The sequence below is a fragment of the Protopterus annectens genome, chromosome 3.part0, assembly GCF_019279795.1.
Source record: "Protopterus annectens isolate FY-2018-M chromosome 3.part0, PAN1.0, whole genome shotgun sequence".
Classification (NCBI taxonomy): domain Eukaryota; kingdom Metazoa; phylum Chordata; order Ceratodontiformes; family Protopteridae; genus Protopterus; species Protopterus annectens.
The window spans coordinates 1,331,081,605-1,331,104,327 of NC_056731.1; the positions used below are offsets into that span (position 1 = coordinate 1,331,081,605).

The 22,723-nt window shown below is 43.0% G+C and overlaps 1 protein-coding gene across 1 annotated transcript in view; it reads left to right on the forward strand.

Moving 5' to 3' along the window:
• The window catches only part of LOC122796734 (desmoglein-2-like), a 273,226-nt gene that overhangs the window by 43,355 nt on the left and 207,148 nt on the right, over window positions 1-22,723 (forward strand). Inside the window, exon 2 of the mRNA XM_044065443.1 lies at window positions 2,075-2,110. Coding sequence (XP_043921378.1) covers window positions 2,075-2,110 — 36 coding nt within the window. The remainder of the gene's footprint in view (window positions 1-2,074; window positions 2,111-22,723) is intronic.

Here is a 22,723-nt window from a genome sequence, read left to right on the forward strand (position 1 = left end):
ACACACACACACACACACACACACACACACACACACACACACACACACACACACACACACACACACACACACACTGATTTACCTAGAGAAGTAAGACTGCAAATTAGCATTAATAGCATTACCAGTCAGGCTAACAGCATCCAGAATGAACACAGTGATGATTCAGTTCAGGAATCTGAGACCATTACTCAAAAAAAAGGAAGTTAAATCTGGGTTTGTGTTTATCAGTAAGTAATTGTTAACTTCGTGACTCATAAATAACCTGTCTGAGTGAGCTGAGCAAGAAAAAACTGTGTGAAGATACTATGTGGACTTACCACCCACAAGGAGAAGGTGGGATTGTGTCATTCCAGTTATGTGGCAGGGAGAAGAGGGACATATGATGAGCTGTAAGTACCCTGGGAAGAGAAAGTACTGGTTAGAATATAGAATGTCCCCTTAGTGCCAGGGAAGCAAGAGTTGTGTGGGATGTTGAAGAGTGTCATTTCTGTTTAGCTGTCTTACCACTAATCATAGAGCTGGTTCTGCATCTAAGCTCCTTTAGTGGGAATAATCCCACTCTTATCCTGAAAATGACTCTCAGGTAGGACCTTTGGCAAGCATGGAATGCTCACAAGCCCCTAAAAATCCATGCAGTATAGCTGACATTTGTAAAAAATCCAGGCAGCTGAACAAAAGCCAGAAGTGTACTTTGTAAAATCCTTTTTATTCCACGAACCAGTACAGTGGTAACTTTACGCTGTGATGTGTAACTTGATAAAGCTCGGAATATCCGAGCGAAAGCGCTTGTTTTAATTGTGGTTTTTGGACTGGTTCGTGGAATAAAAAGGATTTTACAAAGTACACTTCTGGCTTTTGTTCAGCTGCCTGGATTTTTTACTTTTTTGGTCTCGAGCTCTTTTTCTTGGATATATAGCTGGCATTTGTGCCAAGATATGAGAGACTCATTGTAATGCACATTAAATTTGCAGAATGGAAAACTACCTCTGCTGTTCTTGAGCATAACATCTACAAGGAGAATTTGACCTTCTTAGAGAACATGGAAACAGTGTTTTAGTGTGCTGTGTATGATTTCTACATCTCTGCATGGACACATTAATGTTCATGTGATAAATTGTGATAAATGATAAATGATAGAAGTGTATGGAGGCCAGACCTGAAAGAACTGGCTTGTGTTATATGTACATAAGTGGTACTACAATTCAAATAATTCTGGTTTATTTAGCAGCCTCGGCACTGTTGAAACCAATCAGGGAGGTGAAGTAATGAGGGGTTGATGCTGACTTGCAGATCATGGAAGGAGGGGTTTATTGATTGTTTGTTTACTAGGTAGGAGTGGTACGTCTCACAAAAGGAGTGACTTCTGTGAATTAGACCACAGCATACACTCTGTATGAGAATATGAGGAGTGGGGGGCATAAACTTACCAACTAGTACACTGGACTTTGGATTGACACAGTGAGTGTGTACAGGCTTGCATCTGTACAGAGGGTTGAACATGGTAGGTATTGTACTGTGCCTGTCATCTGTGTTTGGCAGGAATTCAGCTCAGGATATAAATTTTCACAATTCTTTACAGACTCAACTCACATACACAGTATCCTTGGATGCTGTGATTCAAATGGTAAATAAATTGGTCACTATAAGCAGAGATTGGTGGATGCCAAGAGACTGAATGGCCAAAAGACCACTGAAAAAGGTGAAGATGAGGAGCAGACCATAAGTTAATAATCCCCTAAAATATTTCAGAAGTACATTCCTTGATATAACTGCCCCATTCTGGATACTATATATACATATATTCACATGTCTTTATATTGTTTAGAGTTATTCCTTCTATACTTTTATCTGGTATCTTATTTTTCTACAGCAATGAAGTCATGCCTCTTTCCAATGATGCAGATATAGCTTAATAAACATGTATTTCAGAGCTTAATCTGTGCTGATTGTTCAGTATTATACATGCACATAGCTTATCAGAAAGTGTTCTTCCTTTTTGTGCTATAAATAACAAAGCAATAAAAACACAGATGTTTATGCATTTGCAAATAATTAAACTTGTTTCTTTTTGCAGGTGGTCCTTGAGCTTGGAAATGGACTTCACTTGAAGGTAAATAACACATCTCTCAGTGAAAACATAGAGCATTTATACAGTGTAAATTGCTAGAAATTAAAATACAAGTATGTTTCATTATGTTCAGAAAGAGAAAATTGTGTTTTATATAGTTTCATGATTATTTGCCAAATGTTGTACAAGACTCAATGAAACTAATACATAATTATTTATGAAACATAGAGAAAACATATATCCAATTATTTAATCTATACTAAATTATTTTTAACACAAATTCATGTAGCAGCATGAAAAAGTTCAGTAACTTGACTCAAGTAGTTTCATGTATTGTTAATCACAAAAAGCTGGGTTGTTTCTTCTGAGTTTGGTTACACATTAACATTGTAGGATCATAGCAGGTTACTAGGCTAACAGCCCTAGAGCCTTTTTCAGCCTTGCTACCCATGCCCCATATTTCCTAGAACTATAAGAGCTCTAAGTTTAAAATTGTTGTTTGTCTGCATTGGATTTTGTTTTTCTACATTTAGTGCTTGGATATTTCCATTATGTATTTATTTATTCATTCATTCATTCATTTATTTTAGTATTATTATTATTATTATATACGGTTTGTTGTATTTTAAAACTTTGTTTTACTGCAAAGTTTTTTTCCCACGGAGTCTTAAAAAGTTGTAGGCTACGGTCAGTTAGCACACATTCTATTTGCATTCATTGACTGAATGAGAATTAGAACTAGTCAATTACTGGGAGGAGCTGAGAATCGGTTTTATTATTTAAGGTATTCACCTACATTCCTCTTCAGCTACAAGAGCTCTGAATTTAAAACTGCTGTTTGATTGCATTGATTTTTGGATTTTTGCCTTTTTAGCTGCTCTCCCCTACCATAACTTAGAGTTTGCAAGCCTCTACAAGTGCTATTTCTGGACACTGATAGCTCAAATTGATAAGGCACTTCCATTGAATTCTTAAAGCTTGAATTAGCCTCTGTTTCATATAATCCCATTTCATCTAGTACACATGCAGTAGTCACTGTTAATCTGAATTGTGTCTTGTTCTTTTCCACATTTTCCTTATTTTAACCAAAAGCCAACTGTTTATATTTTTAAGTTGGTCTGGGACTTTAGTCTTGCAGTATCCCCCACATTAGTGGGAGAAATGTGAATTCCTGCAGGATCTGAGCCTCGTTTATTACATTTCTACTGCATTTTTTCTGTTTGTATTTTACTTAGTCTAGCAGCCTTAGTCTTGTAGTAAGAGAAGTGGGAATTGCTGCAGGATCTGACCTTAACTATGCACTTACACAGCATTTTTACCATTTACTGATCGATTCCTCTCTAAATTATCTACCATAACCTCGTCTAAGTTGTGTAGTGGTGGGTTTGCAGTGTCCTGTATAAAAGCAGGCATCTAGAGATGTAATTGTCCATATAAAACTTCCTCTGATATTTTTTCAGTTATTTAGCTGAGTGTAGAGCAGCTGCTCTGCCTGCTCAGAAGCATTATACCAAGAATGCTGTTTTAGATCAATCTTAGACTTCTTCTCCCAGCCCAACAACTCTAAACCCCAATAGCACCACCTTTCATAGATCTCAAAAAAGGATCCGCAGCCATGGATGTGCACTTTCCTACTGTGTCCATAGTCAGCATAGGAGAAAAGGGAATCTTGAGATAATGTAGAATTGTCTCTTGTTTACTGATAACCATCTTATTCTTAAGCAGACTGATAGTGTGTGAGAGATGTAATTACAGCATATCTTTGAAGGCAAAGCTCTCTCTCTCACACACACACACACACACACACACACACACACACACACACACACACACACACACACACACACACTAATATCTCCAAACAAGTTGCCTGCAACACACATACTATGCCTACTATTGATCGGACACATAAACTCACATATGCCGAGGCTCTTAAATGCAGTCTACCCAAACCACCAAGGCCTCGGATATGCTGCTCTCAGCGACCTCCCAAAACCTCTACAAAGACAGTACTTCCCAGGACACATATAGCCACATCTTACAGTGTCTCAGCTGCTAAGCCCTTAATGCAAACTGCCATGCAACCCAATATATTGGTCATTGGAGACTCTATTGTGAGACACACTGATGCCCCCCTCACAAGGCTGTGTAAGGAAACAGTCACAGTCAGTTATCTACAGGGTCAAGGATTCACCAACTCACATGTGCACTCAGGACACTGAACCAGAAATACCAGTATGACTCTTTCATAGTTCATGTGGGTATTAATGACCTGAGATGTACAGTATGTCCCTAGGCTATATGACTAGAGGGATGACAGTGGTTTCAAATTATGTGTCTCAGGCTCATATGAGCCTAGCATTGAGCAGCAATTTACCTTCTCCAAGGATAATACCACAATACAAAGAGATGATGACTGACTTTGACAATTGGCTTAGTTTCTGGTATCACTCCAAGGGGGTTCAGTATTTATCGGCTTGGGATGACATAATTGGCAGACCACACTGCTTTTCCATGGCTGGTTTGCACCTGTTCTCACTAGACTTTCTGATACTGGCCAAAACATTATCCACCCTGTAGTGGCTTTTTTAGGTAATACCAATCAGATAAATCTTTCAATATAGTAAATTCTATGCAAGATAAATTAAAGGTATTAGTGCTCAGTGCTAGGAGTCTCAACAAGAAACTCCATACCCTCGAAGCACTCATTACTCTAGAGGGTGTTGACATCAGTGCAGTTACTGAGACATGGGTTAAAGCCATGGAAGGTGCTCTGGCAATACAAGGCTGTAGTGCCTTCTACACATTTAGACCAGTTACTGCACAAGAAGGGACAAGAGGTGGAGGTGTATCAGTCTTCACAAAAAGTGAGCACACCTCAAGATTGGTCAAATGTCAAACAGTATGACATGCTTAAGCTACTCCATGTCCAACTAACCTTGGGTAAAATCCAGTACCATATCTTTACTAGCCTTAGGTTTCCATCTATGACCCAAGATAACCATACCAGATATCTAAATGTATTGGAGTTACTCATAGTTCATCCCAACACCATGTTCATGGGTGATTTCAACTATCCCACGAGAATTGGAATGCATTCACAACAACTAGCATGCAGGCTCAATGACTCCTGGATTTTATCAGTGCAAACACTCTGGAACAGTTAGTCTGCACATCTTCTAGGGGTGCATATGTTATGGATCTGGTACTCACAAAGTCTGCACATCTTCTAGGGGTGCATATGTTATGGATCTGGTACTCACAAATCTGAGTCAATGTTGCAACCCCCCCCCCTTGTGTAATATCCTCATTGGTCAGATCATATAACAAAGTGGTAACCCTTGCAATGAATATAAAGGCTGAATACAAGCAAACCCCAGAACCTCTAAGACCATTTTCAAGGAGACCTACTTCCTGTTAAGTGAAGGCATAGCTAAATTCCAAGCCCTCCTCCACAAAATTCAGAAAAGAAGGTTAGCTGTGCATAAGTGTCAATGGTAACCATGTGCAAACCTGTAAATAACTTCAAAGAGACAGCAGTTCCAAACATAAATAAACTTATAACAAATTCCAAAAACAAGCCCCTATGTGTTCATGGTAGTGAGGAAATTCTTCTGTGTAGTACAACTTATAAGTAAGTGCGTGGCATCTAGATCTAAGGAGATCTTAGGCTCACTCTACTCTGCTCTCATTAGACCAATAATTGAGTACACTGCACCATTCGGCATGTACCTGGCATATACAACAACTGGAGTGGCCTCAGAGGTTCATCACTAAAAGACAGGGTGTAAATAATGTGTCCTAAGCAGACAGACTCAAAGCCCTGTCCCTGTACTTTGAGTCCTACAGACTACTGAGGGACAGCCTCTGTCTAACCTACAAGGAGTTCTCCGATTCAGTCCTGATGGATCTACACATTTGTAGACATTATTTGCCATAGTTTAATGGAATCTTCAGTAAATTAGTACACCTCATTTTTTTTTAGCTTATCTGGTCATGTTTTCTGATTTATCACAACTATACTAACTTCCCTTATAAAGCTGCACCTATTTCATACAGCAGATAGAAACTTTCTGCTGTACCAAGAATAAATAATTTTTCCAGAAATGATTGCTAAAGAACGCCTAAACTTTTTCCCCCACTAACTTACCTAAATCTTTAAAACTGAGTCCTTTTCAAAATCAAACAGAATATTCTAGGTAAATGACTCTTAGAAGAAGGAATCCTGAGAAAACTAACTTAAGACAAACCAATTAAAGTTGTGAATAATAGACTAGCAGCATTAGGGGAGAAATAGCAGATTAACAGAGGCCAGGATGGTGAAGAATCAGAATAAGGGTTTACAGTAAAAAAAAGGTTAGGAAAAGGTCTGTTAGGTTACAATCAGCAAAGTCAACTTATGGTAGAAAGGTATTGAACAAAGGAAGGAGAAATGTCTTCAGCTGAAGTCGAAGAGGCAGTATAGTCTAAAAGAATGGTTAATAGGTGGTGGGGCACACTGGTTCACATAGTAGATGGCATAAATGAAGTGCCATATTCTTGAAGATGGGGTGTTTTTGTATGAATGCATGAGAGCTGTAAAGGTAAGAGTTTGACTAGTTAAAATAAAACAGAGGAGAACTGAAAGCAGAAGTTAATAGGAGGGAAGAAAGCAGCAGGAGGAGAAAAAAAAAAGTAGGACATTTTGAGTATATGTAATCCAAAGATTGAAATGAGGCTGGAGAGAACAGTGGTAAAATAAGAGAGAGAGAAAAAAGGTAAAGTGGCAGTGGCTGTCAGGAATGAGGTCAGTCATATGGAGGAGAACTGACCTGCTGAAAAGAAAGATGGAGAAAAAGAGGTGAATAGTGCAGTCAACGCTAGAAAGTGAGAGGCTAAAGTCAGAAGCAACAAGGAAGAGAGACCACTAAAGACAGAAAAAGAAAAAAAAAGAATGAGGGAGGGAGAACAGGCATATAGAAGGGAAAGACAATGAGCCTTAAACAAAAGAGAAACAAAATGGCTAGGTAGAGAAGTAGGTGGCTTGGAGGAGAATGTTCACTGTGAGACAGTGAACAGATGGGATACTAGTTCTAAGTGGCTAAATTACAACAGATACTAGTTGGGGGGAGAAAGAAGCAGAGGAGGAAGGGTTTGGAGGAGGTAGGCATGCTCCTACATCTAACAAATTAGTATAGCTGTAGTTTTGGCTCAACAGATGACAAAATACAGGTGACTCGTGCAGTAGCCCATATGTGAATACAATGCTTTTGAGGAGGGGAGCATAGGAAAGTACTGGAGAGGATGAAAGAGGTCATAAGTGATGGGATTTGAAAGATCCACTGACATCCTAAAACTCAGATGGAAGTACCCAAAAGTAGTTCCTTGCTGTCATCCGCTGACCTACCTATCTTAACTGTTATCTGCAAAATCACACTGTTCCATATTACCCAGAGTGCCGCGACATCTCAGTTTTCTTTTTAACAAATAAAAATAAAAGTGCTATGGGTAACAACCTATTTATTATAGCCATGTTAAAGAGCCTTTAAAAGGACTGCAGTCTCCTAAATCATAATATTCACCTAACTATATTATTTAATAGATGGCTTTTTGGACCAGTACCAAACTGGTTCAATGAATTCTTCAACAGCATTTGCTTTCTTACTGTAAAGTACAGATCCTTTTACCAGACCTCATACTTTAGTAGAATAGTTAGAGTGAGGTGAAGGGGGTGTGACTGATCCATGCATAAGCTGTTAGGAGCACAGTCAGTAGTAGGCAGTAGTCAAGCAACAGCCTTCATTTAAGCATTGGGGTATTGTTTTGTTTTGTGCTTGTGTGTGTTTATACACACAGCAGGAAGCTGTTCGCTATAGTTACAGAATGACTTTGGTTGGTTGTAAACTTCAGAATACTTCTTTTCTTTCCTATGGAATGCCCAGGGCACACTGGCTGACCTAGCTGTTGCCCTGTTATATATATTTCTCTCATTAAAATCAGTCTCTGTACCTCTGTTTTAAGTAAGTAATCACCCCGTTTATTATTGATGATGTCATGTCAGTAATTTCCTTCTACTACTTCCACTGTGGCTTAATTTTCTTCCAACATAGCTGCAGCACAATGTAGCTCTTTGAGCCTTTCTTAAATATCTTCGGCAAACTTTTAAATTCCATTGAAAGAAAAAAATCTTCTTTTTGGCTTAGCTACTAGTCCTACCATAGTTATAAGAAAATACCATCTTTTAGAGGCTTAAAAGATGTAAAAACCAACTGGAGCCACCACAACAGGAAGGAATAAAACCTTTTATTAAAACAAAAAAACAGATAAGTGCTTTAGAGCTGTTGCTCTTCATCAGATCTAAAACACAAGACAAACAAATTCTATTTACAAAAGCAAACAGCCAATAAAAATCAAAGACATGCCCCCATATTCTGCAAGCCTTACACGGCGTGCAGGATTAGTGCAGGAGATCTAGCAGGCAATATGTCTGCCGTGCAATCCAGGAGGGGCGTGCAAGAGTGGTCCTGCACGGACTCAGCCCCTGTATGCAAATTACCCCATTTGCAGGGGTAATCCATGCAAATGAGGTGAATTTGCGATCCAGGAAGGTGAAAACCGGCCATGCAATACTAGTGTAATCTGCAGAAATATACTCGGTTAGTAACCAAGTGCATTTCTACAAATTTCAAAACAGAACTGTGACAGCTCCAAATAAAGGCTGCATATCAGTCAGGAAGCATGCCAATGGCTAGGTATAAGGCCAGTGGCATTGAAAACAGCTTAAAAAAAAAAAAAAATCAACCTTTTTTTTTAGCCGATCTCGGCTGTTTAAGCATAGGGCAGCAGTGCGCAAACGGGATCGGGGGGGGGGGGATAAGAAAATAAACCTAAAATAAGCATTCTAACTTAAATCATTATTCTGCCATTAAAGTCAATGGCAGGCAGAAGACAACATGGCCAGTGAGTAGTGGTTGCTAAGGGGGGAGGCTCAGTTTGAGACATGTAACTGTGCATTAGCAGGCAATTCTATGCAAATGAGGGGAATGATAGTGAATTCCAGTTTGCCCCAGCATGCTAGTCAGGTCACAACAGTGTAAGAGCAGGAAAAGATTGGTCCAAACCTAGGAGTTAGCTGACATCATGGGGGGGGGTGTCAAGCATACTGTAAGCGGATTGGAGCCCTGTGGCTCAGGTTTGCTCCTAGATGAGCACAGCTAAGCAAGGGGGTGTGTCTGAGTCTGCCTCACACTCTTTACTTTGCCTAAGCAGGTGTGCATGCTGTGCATTGGGTTTTAAAGAAAAAAAAGAAGGTAAACCAGGAAATAGCAGTTCTGTGCACATTTGAGCACTGTGTTTGCGCGGTGCACTCCTGGGCTTAAACAGGAAGGCAACAGGAAGGGAAAACAGTAGTAGGAAGGTAATCAAGTAGAACTAGCATAGCTGGCAAGTGAAATGTATCAGAATCAGCCAATTACACAGGCAGCAGACCAGCCCAGTACACTACTATAAACTATGTAAATACCTTCCCCTCTGTTTTTTTCCATACTCTACATTGCCAGTGTATACAAGCAGGAAACTTCTAATAAAGAAAACTACAAAATGATAGAGGCTGCAGAAGGCAACATACAACATGTGCAAGAGGCTGAGGGTGGTGAGGATGTGAATGCTGCCAATCAACACACAGTGAGAAGATGGAGAAGAGTGCACAGACCCAGGATAACCTACCAGGGGCTACATGAGCTGGAGACAGTGCTATACGGTGGGCATGTACCTCCCAGAGCAAATTGTTGAGCTGTGCTGGCCACACCGAACTGACTGAGGGGAACCCGTCCCACTGGATACCAAGGTATGTGTAGGCCTAGGAATACTAGACACAGGTACCTCCCAAAGCTCAACTGGGGATATCATGGGGATCTCACAGGCATCAGCAGAGTATTCCACCTGTTTCTGGATGCCATGTCAGCACATGCCAGTGAGCACGTATATTTCAACACCCTTGAGGTGTTGGCCAGCAATATGCATCTCTTCCACCAAATAGCAGAATACCCCGAGGTAGTGGGTGCTATAGACTGCACACACATATGCATCAAAGCACCACCTAGTGATCAGGGTAGGGCCTACATCAACAGCAGGGTCCTCCCCTCTATCAACTGCCAGGTCATGTGCGATGCCCAGGGCATTATAATGAATGTGTGTGCTGGCTGCTCTGGAAGCTATCACGATTCCAACATCTGGAATATGATGCAGCTGTACCAGAGATTTGCCAATTGGGACATCCCCTATGGTCACCTAGTGGGGGATGCTGGTTACACACTGGAGCCGTGGCTGATGATACCCATCAGAAATGCACACACACCTGAACAAGAATGCCATAATGAGGCACACACACAGACCAGACTTATAATAGAGCATGTGTTTGGGATGCTGAAGTCACGGTTCCAGTACCTGGACACATCCAGTGGAGCCTTGCAGTACTCACCAGCTACATGTACTCAAATTGTTATGGTATGTGCCGTGCTACACAATATAATCCTGTGGAAATAGCTGCAACAGGAACAGCACAGAGCAGGGCCACACAGCCCCCCAGCAGTGCCAAGGCCTGCACAGACACAGACTGATTCAGAGGAGAAACAACCTGAGCCTGCCCCAGTAGGCAGATGGAGGCATGCCCAGTATGCCCTGGCCTTGGCAAAGAGGCAATGCATAGCACATACACTGACACAGTAGTGACCCGGGGAATGACACCTCTCTCTGACTCGCACATACAGTAAAAGGGATGCCAAACATGACATTACCTGTGCTCAAACATGTATAGGGAGTGTACTATGTGCATTCGACATAGGCAGCCCTCCAGCACCATCCTCAATCCTGGCACACCCACAAGGTAAGTCAATTAACCTACCAATTTCCAAATGGAGTAGAATGTGTCATTACCTGTATCTATGGTATGGATGTGAGCATGCAAGTGAATTGGGTGTCTGAAGATTATGGCAGCAGATAGTAGACACCCATAGTGGCACCATGACAACTGTAACACATACTGGAGTCACCACAGTAGCCAGTACTACACAGAGGGACAAAACCTACTGCAGGAAATGTGCTGGGTGACATGTGTGTCAATATGACTCACACATGCCAGTCAGGGAGGTTCACATACCCAACAACAGTCTCAGCCAGCAGGACAGGTATAGACAAACCCAAAAAGAGCCTGTGCTATGGCCTCTGAATGTTGCCTATGGATAACCTCCCCCAGGCCTACACAGACAGATTACAACAGGTCAGGCAGTGGGATGTTAGTTCTGAAGGGTAGGAAGTCAGACACTAATATGTAGGGCAACAAGCTAAGACCTGTAGTACACTGATATGCCTCTATCAGTATGATAGGTTAGAATACATAATTAAATGGAGTACCTGACATACCAGTACAGTCATAGCAAATGTGTGCAAGTGCCAGGTGTGCCCCCCCATCCTATGTAGACATGTAGAAACAGTAACATGTGCCCCGCCCAATCATGTGTAGAAATGTAGTAACAGTCAGGTGTGTCCCCCCACAACCCTTTGTAGAAATGTAGTAACAGTCAGGTGTGCCCCCCATCTGATGTAGAAATGTAGAAGCAGTCAGGTGTGCACCCCCACAATCCTGTGTAGACATGTAGTAACAGTCAGGTGTGCCCCCCACTCCCATGTAGACACGTAGAAAGAGTCAGGTGTGCCCCTACCCCCAATCTAGAGTAGAAATGTAGTAACAGTCAGGTGTGCCCCCCATGCCTATGTAGACATGTGGAAACAGACAGGTCTGCCCCTTCCCCCAATCCAGTGTAGAAAGGTAGTGACACTCAGGTGTGCCCCCCCAATCATATGTAGGAATGTAGTAATATGTATGAGTAGGTATAATACGAGTGGAGCATAGATGCCCAGAGGTGGCCAAGGTAGCAGGATAGGTTGTAGGATTTGCACAATATGCAGATCTGTGTGTGTTAGGATGGTGTGCGTTTTATAATGTGTGCGAGTGGCCAGTATGTATGTATGTATGTTGAGGTAAGACCTGGCGGCCATTGCCCACTACTGCTGATGACAGGGACAATCTCTCAGTAAGCCATTGTAAATGTATGGTGGTAATATGTGTCACCATCTGAAAGACATGGTATGGCTGTTGGGCTAGATATACAAGCAGTACCCAGGGGAAAGTACCCCAGACATACATTATATATGGTGTCACTGTGAAATGGAGAAACCCTTGGATTTGTACATATAGGTATGCATCACAATAACTGGCCCTGTAGTAGGGGATACTGGTGATGTCTGCCTGAACACCTGCAGATCACAAAGGAGGTAGGACCGAAGTATTGGGAATCAGCTGATGTACCTGCACAAGCCAGCATAACTGGAATGCCCCATGTATATCTGTTTGTCAGATGCAAGTAGTGCCCATAGCACACATGCACCCAGCCATACAAACACCACCCACAGGCACCTCTCTGGTAATATCCCTGCTGTAGGGAATGAGTACAGTAAGACCCCCACCTATATATGGCAATAGTGGAAGACTGCAGCATGCAGTGCAGGTGTCCCATGCAGGTGTGTCCCTAGCTGTAGGTAGCAGCCTGCCATCATCCACACCACCTGATCAAGACTGATAGAAGGTACGAAGGTATTGGCATGAACACCTATCACACCTACCCTGTCACCCCACGGGAATATACTGTATGGTGGTCTGGGACTGTAGGACTGACAGAATGCAATGGCCTGCCATATCTGGCCTGTAGCAACACCTAATGCCCCACAGGCATCTGCCAATGCCCTGTGTCTCACACATACTACCAATGCATGTTATGTCATGGACACCCAAATAGCAACATACACACTCCACATAAGCCATATGCAAGGCCATGTGAACAAACCACAGTAACATGTCCACCATGTCCCACTGCATGAACTGTGGATCAACACTAACACACACCTGTGATGGGGTGATACCCTTAGGGAAAGTATCAGAGAATGTATGCATAATGTATGGAAGGGGTTAGAATAACAGAGGGGGTGTGGGAGCATGGGCAGCATGGAGTGTGCAGGGTCTGACACCAAGCTGTGTGCGCACACTATCTCTGGCTGCAAACACATAAATGGATGGCTACACACCTGCCCATGCACCACAATAGGCTAAATGTCCTGACCCATGGCCCCTGTCTCTGGCTAACCTGTGCAAATCTGTACAGCTGTGAGGCATTGCCACAACAAGATAAGGCCATACTGTCATGTTGATGGGTGGACAAGTATGGGATCCCCTGCTGGCACTGTACCAAGGTGCTGAACCGGATACAGAAACCCAGCACCAAGTGTCTGCAGCTCCCCCTCCAGAATGGCATAACTTACCATGAATACGTAGGTGTTTGCCCACAATACTGGGCACACCTGCAGTCACCCCTGTCCCCCAAATCATCACTGTGAGCAAGAATGTCCACCTGACAGTACACGAGGACAGAAACCATCACTGTGTATAACAGTACACATGTCTGAATATCTTTGCTAACAGCAGTACCATGCAGCTGAAGCAGCACAGACACAATCACCTACAGTACACACTATCCCCTGCAAAGTTTGTCCCCATATTGCAAAATGATCGACAAATACCCTGCAGAAACAGTATGCTACCTGTAGGTGTACAACACAAAGGTCTGCACTGCAGTACAATTTACCTGGAATTGATCCACACATTCAATACAAAAAGGTCATACTGGGCATGCTCACACACTTAAACAAATGAAGGCCATGTCTGCAAACAACAGAGGACCAGACATACCTAGCAGTTGCAGATGTTAGTGCAGGCACTCCTCAGTATGCATCACTCATGCTTTGCACACACATTGGATAGGAATAAAGGCATATATCCAAGGACAACACACTATAATAAGCCAAATGTAGACATATATAGATGTGTGGAAGAGAGTGACTGTCACAAGAGGCCATCCATTATGAGGCCTGTCCCAACCAGCACATAGCCAAATGGCTACAACCACATGAAGTTCAGATGTCACTCACTGTAGACCTTAGCCATTGGTATCCATCAGCATTACGGACTATGCGGTGCAAGTGCTAGCTGTGCAACATGACTGTACAAGGAAGTAGTCATATAGCAGCTGTAAACATGTACCTGTGGAATATAACCCTGCGTGTGCCTGCATGTGGTGTGTCAACATCTAGATGAATGGGTTATGGCCCATGCACACACAGTGCCCTCCCCATAGCCCTACTATGACAAGCCTGCTGAGGTCATCCACTTTGAAATAAACCCTTGTGAAAGGGATAGGCCAGTAATCTCTGTGGCACGTCCTATAACTGTATACTGCTGTAGTGTGATAAACTTGTTAGGTAGGAATTCTAATCCTAGACATGGCAACTGTGTGTGTGTGTGTGTGTGTGTGTGTGTGTGTGTGTGTGTGTGTGTGTGTGTGTGTGTGTGTGTGTGTGTGCATGTAGAGAGCAAAGCTTTTTAGGCTAGTCACACTCACTACAATTCAAATGCCCTACTTTGGCAAGGCTGCTGACGTCATACACTGTGAAATACACCTTTTGGAAAGTTGTAGCCCACCAATCTCCATGGCACATCCTATAACTGTGTACTGCAGTAATCTGATAAACTAGTTAGGTAGGAGTTCTAATTCCAGACATGGCAACTGTGTGTGTGTGTGTGTGTGTGTGTGTGTGTGTGTGTGTGTGTGTGTGTGTGTGTGTGTGTGTGTGTGTCTGTGTTGAGAGCAATGCTTTTTAGGCTAGTCACAGTCACTACCATTCAAATGCCCTACTCTGGAAAGGCTGCTGATGTCATTCACTGTGAAATACACCTTTGGGGAAGGAGTACTTTAGTAATCCCCATGGTGCATCCTATAACAGCTTCATGCTGTAGTGTGCTATAGAACTCTGCTAGGGGTTCTTTTCCCACATATGGCAGTTGTGGATGTTTTGTGTATGTTTCTATGTCTGTGTAGGGAGCAATGCATTTTAGCCTAGCCACACTCACTACATTTCAAATGCCCTACATTGGCAATCCTGCTGATGTCATTCATTGTGAAATACACCTTTGGGGAAGGAGTACTCCAGTATTCTTCATGGCATAACTGTGTAGTGCTGTAGTGTAATAAACTAGTTAGGTAGGAGTTCTAATCCCAAACATGACAGGTGTCTGTGTGTGTATGTGTGTGTGTGTGTGTGTGTGTGTGTGTGTGTGTGTGTGTGTGTGTGTGTGTGTGTGTGTGTGTGTGTGTGTGTGTGTGTGTGTGTGTTTGTAAGTTGTATCCTGTGTGGAGGTGGTTGTGAGTGTGTAACAACTGGACTCAGTGTGGAGCGGGTTTTGCATATTTCTTATAAGGTGGCCCTAGTGTATGTCACAGTGTCCACTGTGCCGGGATAACAGATGTGAAATAGCCAAGAGGCTGGGGTGCAAATCCATACCCCTACATGTGACATCAAGGCCAGGCAAACAAAGTTAGCAACCCTAGTATCACTCAGAGAACACTCTCAACCCATGTCTCATACACACACACACACACACACACACACTTGCCTCGGCAACAGCTGCTATGTTGGTAGTACCCTGCATATTCCCCACTGATAGTAACCATGGTGTGATTAAAGAGGGCATGGCACCCTGTCCATCTGTCCAATAGGCACATACCTAATGACAGTGCACCTTCCGCATGTTCCCCACTGGACACCTGCAACATCTGTGGTGCCATCAAATGTGACCCACAAAGGACATACCATGCCTGAAAAACATGCCCTGTATGGACAGATGCCATTGATGACAGGGAATGTTGGTATCATGCTATCAGTGTAGGTGCAGGGTAAACCTGCTGTTCATTAACAGTCCCCACCACATGAGGCCAGGACTGGCACATCTAATGATAACAATCTGTGTACACAACATGGGCCAGACACCCCAGGTACAGTTCCACATGTCACTGTAAATGCATGTGGCAGGTGTGCACATCCCAGACACCGTCCATGCCATGGACTAAGGAACACATACATGGGAAGCAATGCACAGCATTGGCAACATGGAATAGTCATCCAGGTGACTGGATGGTTATTACAATACCCACCTGTGTGGGAAAATCTAGAAACTACACCCCTGAGCCACAATGCAGACCATTGTCATGTGGGCTGATGCCAAAGTATACCCATCACCTAGCCTGGTATAGTTGTCTGTCACAGTCGACCACTACACACCCATGAAGCAATGGACCCATGCATGTCAGTACTGGCACTGTGTGTGTGTGTGTGTGTGTGTGTGTGTGTGTGTGTGTGTGTGTGTGTGTGTGTGTGTGTGTGTGTGTGTGTGTGTGTATATGTGTGTATGTGTGTGTGTTGTATGATGTGTATGATCACATTCAGACACACACTACAACCTCCAATGGCATACCAAAGCATGCTGTCCAATGTCAGACACCTCCACATACCCTTTGCCCATATAACCTCTGTATGACCCTTGTGGTGCATGTGATACCTGCACAGTAATCTTTTGTGGCAGTCTCACTAGTGATATTGTATTCCTGGCCCTGCCAAGTGTGTCAATGTGTGTGCATCCCTGTGAGAGTGTGGCTGTGTTGATACTGACACCTGTATCCCTGTTGCAAATGTCACTCACCATCACATATATATTTTGAGGGCTCTTCAACATGTAACCTATGTGGTGCATCCAGTAACTGCATAGAAATGTGATAGCACTACATAGATGTCAGGGGTTTGATACCCTGTTCTGGTAGGTGTATGACACAAACATGCTTATGTTTTACTCTCCCACTCCTCCCTGACTTTGCTTTGCCTCTGTCTGCCTCTCTCACTCCCTCTCTGGTGGATGTGGAGACCTACACCTGCTTTGCTTAGGCAGCAGAATGTATATTTTAAGTGATGTTCAAGATCAGCTGATGGTGTCTGCATGAATTGCAGCCCTCCTCTAGCTGATTGCATGTGGAGCAACTGTGGTAACATTTCCATTGCCAATTGCATGGAAACACACTCCAATATCTAGGAGCATCATATTGGTGTTGGTCCTTTTCATTCACTGTGAGAAGGAACTTGTTCTGTTGTTTGGCAAACAGCATCTCAAATGGATTGGGGATTTACCTCTAACAACATACAATGTGGAAAAAGGGCAACACACAAGAGGGGGATGTGCCTGATCTGACTACAGACTGTAAGTGCTGCTACACTGCATTTGGAGTAATGTTTGTTTAACAGTGTGTGTGTGGATATGGCTGTCCTACATGTTTTAATAACTGCCATGTCAGTGCTATGTTTATGAGGAAAACCCATCTGTAGGTTCATCTGCAGACTGGGCAGTGTGTGGTGCCATTTGTTTCATGTGTTACCCACAGAGCATTTATCTGTGAACTGCAGAAGGTGGTGTGAGGATTTCAGTCTGTAGATGGTGACAGCCATGAGAGTTACTGACTTCATATCCCTCATAGGACATATGTTGCAACAAACCCTGTTACAACAGTAAATGTATGAGGTTATCACAGCAACAAGTGAATATTGGCCCTGTGTATGTGCCTCCAGCCACAACTCTGTCAGCCTTTGTACATATGTCATGCAGTAGGAGATACATATCAGCTCTACACCATAATTAGTGACATCATATCTGATAACAAGCCAGTGAGATATCAGACTGCTACATATGTTATGTATAGTAGGGGTTATATTTGATGACGTAACCTGGACATTCTGTGGTTGTGTGTACAGTACTGAGATCTGTGTACGTAAGGTGAATGTTGACAGTCTGTGTATTGTCAATATGTACTGTGGCCTGTGTACAGACTGTGGTAGATGTCATTGTTCCTGGTCCCATTCTATCTGATGTTACGTGCTGCTCCACTGTATGTTACCTTATTGGCTAACATGTTTTTAGGGCCATACACACACATGTCCCATACCACAGACAGGCATTGGACCACACTGTGTAGTGGTCCAGTATATGTAGGGCCACTGTGTGAGTGGCACATATGAGGATGGTGTCAAACAGATAGTCCATATACTGTAATGTTACGCTACCTTACCATGCGTGGCTGTGACTGTGTTCACATTGGCTGTGGTTATGCACTTTCACACTGATGTATCGTACTCTGTGCTGTGACATGCCTGTAGAGCCTGCTATATGTGCAGGTAAATGTGCATCCCCCCCATAGGAAATGTAGGCCAGTGTTGAGCCAGTCTGCCTGTAGCCTGCACAGTGCTTTGTTACATGCCTAGCAGCTTAGTGTACTTACCCAGTGGGATGTCATATCCAGATACTTGCCAGATGTACTGCTATCGGGCCTCCCTTAACAGTCATGTATGTCATACAGAGCAGTGAGATGCTGTACAGATCTATGTCAATATCTAGTGGGAAGTATGTGGCCATGGCACCTCTGTACCAGCACTTATTATGTGTCAGGACAGACAGGGGTGTGTGAATGCATAACCTATGGGGGCAAATGTATACCAGTCATTATGTGTTATACCCATCTACATGGCTGTTAACATCCACATTGTCAGGCTTGGTCCACATGTCTTGCACTAAGGGGTTCTATGTATACCTCTGGACTGTCCAGAGTGTGTCAGTATGTCCACATATATTGGCCAATATATCTGCTGTAGTCCACAGGAGCATTATGTGCTAACAGCAGTACTGTACTATGATGTCCTTAGGATGTCTGTCAGTAGCCAATGGTGCACATGTTAAAAGCAGATGTGACCACCCACACACACCATGTCTGTGAAGACAATCCCTATTACAGTAGCAATACTCTACAAATATACCTTCTTTACACACTTGACATCCCCTTGCACTATGAATTTGGGATTATTGGGGCTGAGGTATGGCTACAGTCCATGTTCAGGACATACAGTGAAAATATATGTGTATATATAATTATCCAGATATCTATATAGATATATACACATATACATATCAACATATATAGATGGATATGTATATGCACATATAAATACATATCAACACCAAGATATAATACATATACAAAGCAATATATGTCTACACATATACAGATTGGGATACATATGCACATATACGTATGGATATCTACAAATATATTGACATAGATATGTATGCACATATAGTTATAGATATCTACATATATACCAACATAACTAGGTATATCTGTACACATAGAATGTGCATACAAATATAGCTATATAAACATATACCTATATATACATATATGTATATTTATATATGCATAGAGCTATATATACATACACGTATATATATATATATATATATATATATATATATATATATATATATATGTGTGTGTGTGTACATACGAAGAGATGTACACATGGCCATATATATGTAGCACTATACAGATGTGTATACAGACATATGTATGAGTATACATGTGTATGTACATGTAGACATATATAGACGTATTAAATGTATACAACCATCATGAGTAAACCCACGGTTGTGTATTCCTTCCCAGATGTATCTCACCATATCATATGCTATGTGAACATTATGATAAAACAACATATGTGATGCAACAATCATATTAATAACAAGGACTACACAATTCAGGAACTAAAGGCAATTGTTCAAAACTAATCAATATGAGTATTGACAGCTATGTTGGTAAAACAACAGATGTCTTCACAGTGAGCATGGTGCAGTGGTTAAGTGTTGTGACTTCAGTGTGCAGGGTCCTGGGTTCAAGACCTGCAAGGCCTGTTCATTATTTTGCTGGACAGAACAAGGGCTGTTGGATAGAGTGGTTAAGGCAGTTTTGAGCAGCTTTAATGGGGTTTGCGCAGGTGTGAGCAAAGCTAAGCAGTGCTGAGCTATGGGCAAACATAAGGGCGCTTATACAGTATAGCCATCATTTACCAGTGTGCAAATAAGCTCATCTGTTATATTGCAGCAATGTTGATACTTGCTAAGCATGGCTTAGCCCTGGTAACAGGTCAAACCACCCAGTCTGATAATCTGTAATAAGTGTATGTAATGCCATGTACAATACATGCGCCTATGTGCTGTCGTTACTGTAGAAGGGGTGTGAGTGTCATGTGTAGGACACAGACATATATGAGGCCTGAACAGCACTGTTATCCATGTGAATGTGTTACATACAGGTGTAGTAGCCCAGGGTACATGCTGTCACACTGGCATGTAGTGTATCATGGCAGTACTACTGTTGACAGTACTAACCCAGGCACGAGCAGAGTGCTAAATGTAGTACTGTCAACAGGCATAGCTGGACACTGAGGCCTCCCTGTTGTATCACAATATATACCCCTTACTAGGTAATGACCCAGCATGTGGAATGTAACTGTAGACTACTGTCTGTACAGCACATGTTAGTGATGGCTTCCGACATGTATTTATGGAATACATATTGTTGTCAGACATCTATCTGTCAACACATTCATGCTACTGCATAGCTACTTGCCAAGCTGATGTCTGTCAGTCCCTGTACAGATGTGCAGATGGCAGGTATCCAGGTGGGATATGTACAGGCAACCTAGGCTTGATTGACACTTACATGTCTGCCCATCTGTGTAAGAACTGGCACATATAGGAGGTGTCTAGGTACACAGCTATGACTACCTGCAGTGATGCATCCCTGAACTGACACGTGTATGTGTGCATGACTGAGTATAGCAGTGTCTGTGTGTTAGCACACCTGTACTTGGTAAATCCAGGAGGGCCTTCACAACCAATGCAACACCCATTGCCATAGTCAGTTATGGCTGCTGTTGCATGGGACATTACATGTACCCTGTTAAGCTCCCCCCATGCCAGCTACACAAGCCTTGCAGTACCAATACAACAGTGTTTTAAAAATGGGGTGATAGGCATGGGATACCCATTGTGTTCTGACGTGTATGTAGTTGTGCATGTCCGTATATCTGTAGGGTACAGCATTCTGAGGCCACATACTCCTATTAAAATACCCATTGCCACACAGTTGTACAGATAGTGTTGTTGCTGCCCATAGGTGAGGCATGACATTGCAACACCCTACTACGTGTGGGGCATGTGCATTAGATGCATATCCCTGTAGTACCACTGTTGGGTATACAATGTGTTGTATTACAGTCACAGCCAGTGGGTGATGGTGGGTATGGCAGAGTGTCATCATGGGTTTCAGGGAGTACAATATCCACTGGGGGATGTGGGTGCTGTGTACACTGTCATTACCCCAAGGTACACCCGGTATATGTCCCATGTACCACATTATGATTACCACTGTCACCATCAACCATACAGGTAATTGATACCTCAATCCAAGCCAGTTATGCATGTACTGTGTGCAGCCTACCTTTAACACATTGGACACATGGTCACATTAGTTAGCAGTGATAGGCCCTGGTATCTCGGATGTGTGTCTGGCTGTTATGTGTCTGTTAATGTGTATATGATGGTATTGGTATGTCACACTACATATTGTCCATATACACCCATTACATCCCTCATTAGCATACTGTATATGTCTGGGGATGTTCTGCATGTAACATGTAACCTGGGACTTACCTCATCCTGAATGCTGTGTTGTGTGTGCAATGTAAGCCACACACTTCAGTATCACTACATAGCTAGGTAGGGGTCTAGTCCCAGTGTTGTCAAGTAACAGTGTGCATGTATGTGGATGGGTCTTCATCAGGTTGCATGGTATACACGCCTCAGTGGGTCACCTGTCCATGTGGCACAGGCAATAACCATTTTAGTAACCTGTGACATGTGTTCAACTGTACCCCAGATATGTCACAGCCATGGTGTCACCACAGTGCCATACCTCTTTGTAGAATCTGACTGTAGACCATCCTTGTGCTGACACATGTAGACCTACAACACAAATGGATAACATTATAGGGACCTCAATCAACCAGTGTTACTAACAGCTGTAATGCATCATTGCTGGATGGCTATACTACCTGCCATTTATGCATTGCACTTTACACCTTACATGTTACACTGCAGTACTCTGGTACACTGTAGTACAGTCACCGTGTGCATCAGAACCATATTAGCCTGTCTCTGCATTGATGGTATGGATGACAGGGATGAGGCACAGGTATCATCATATGTACAGGGTGTGATGTTGGTTTGCCAGAGGCTGAGGGTGGGCCAAACATTTGACACCATGTGTATGGGTGAGGGGTGTACTGTGGTGAGCTGAGCATAGTGATGTGGTGTGTGTAGGTATGGGGTTACCCTATTCATGTTTGCATAGTGTGTGGGTATGCATGCACACAGTTCTGCCATGTGGCTGCACTACACAGGTGTTTATGGCCAGCTGCAGACCATACCTGGCAGGGCATGCACTTCACTGCCTCTGGCCACGGACACATGGACTGTGCCTGCCAGGGGTTCCATGGGCACATCCAGGTACAGGCCTTGATGTGTCACTCTCACCTGACAATGACAAATGTCTGCTGGTACCAGGTCTCTCCTGGGACTGGGCAGGACCATGTGCTCATGGCCTGCTGTGGTGTGGTGCAGACAGTGCTCCCCCTTAGTGCCGAGGCTCATACTGCCACTACAGGAGCCCCTTGGTGTCCTAGCACATCCACATTGACTACCAGCTATTGGCTTTGCTGTCCTACATCCATGTGGGCGCACTCCCACCACACGTTCAAGCATGGACAGACCACAGTCGATGAGGGCCATCATCTCAC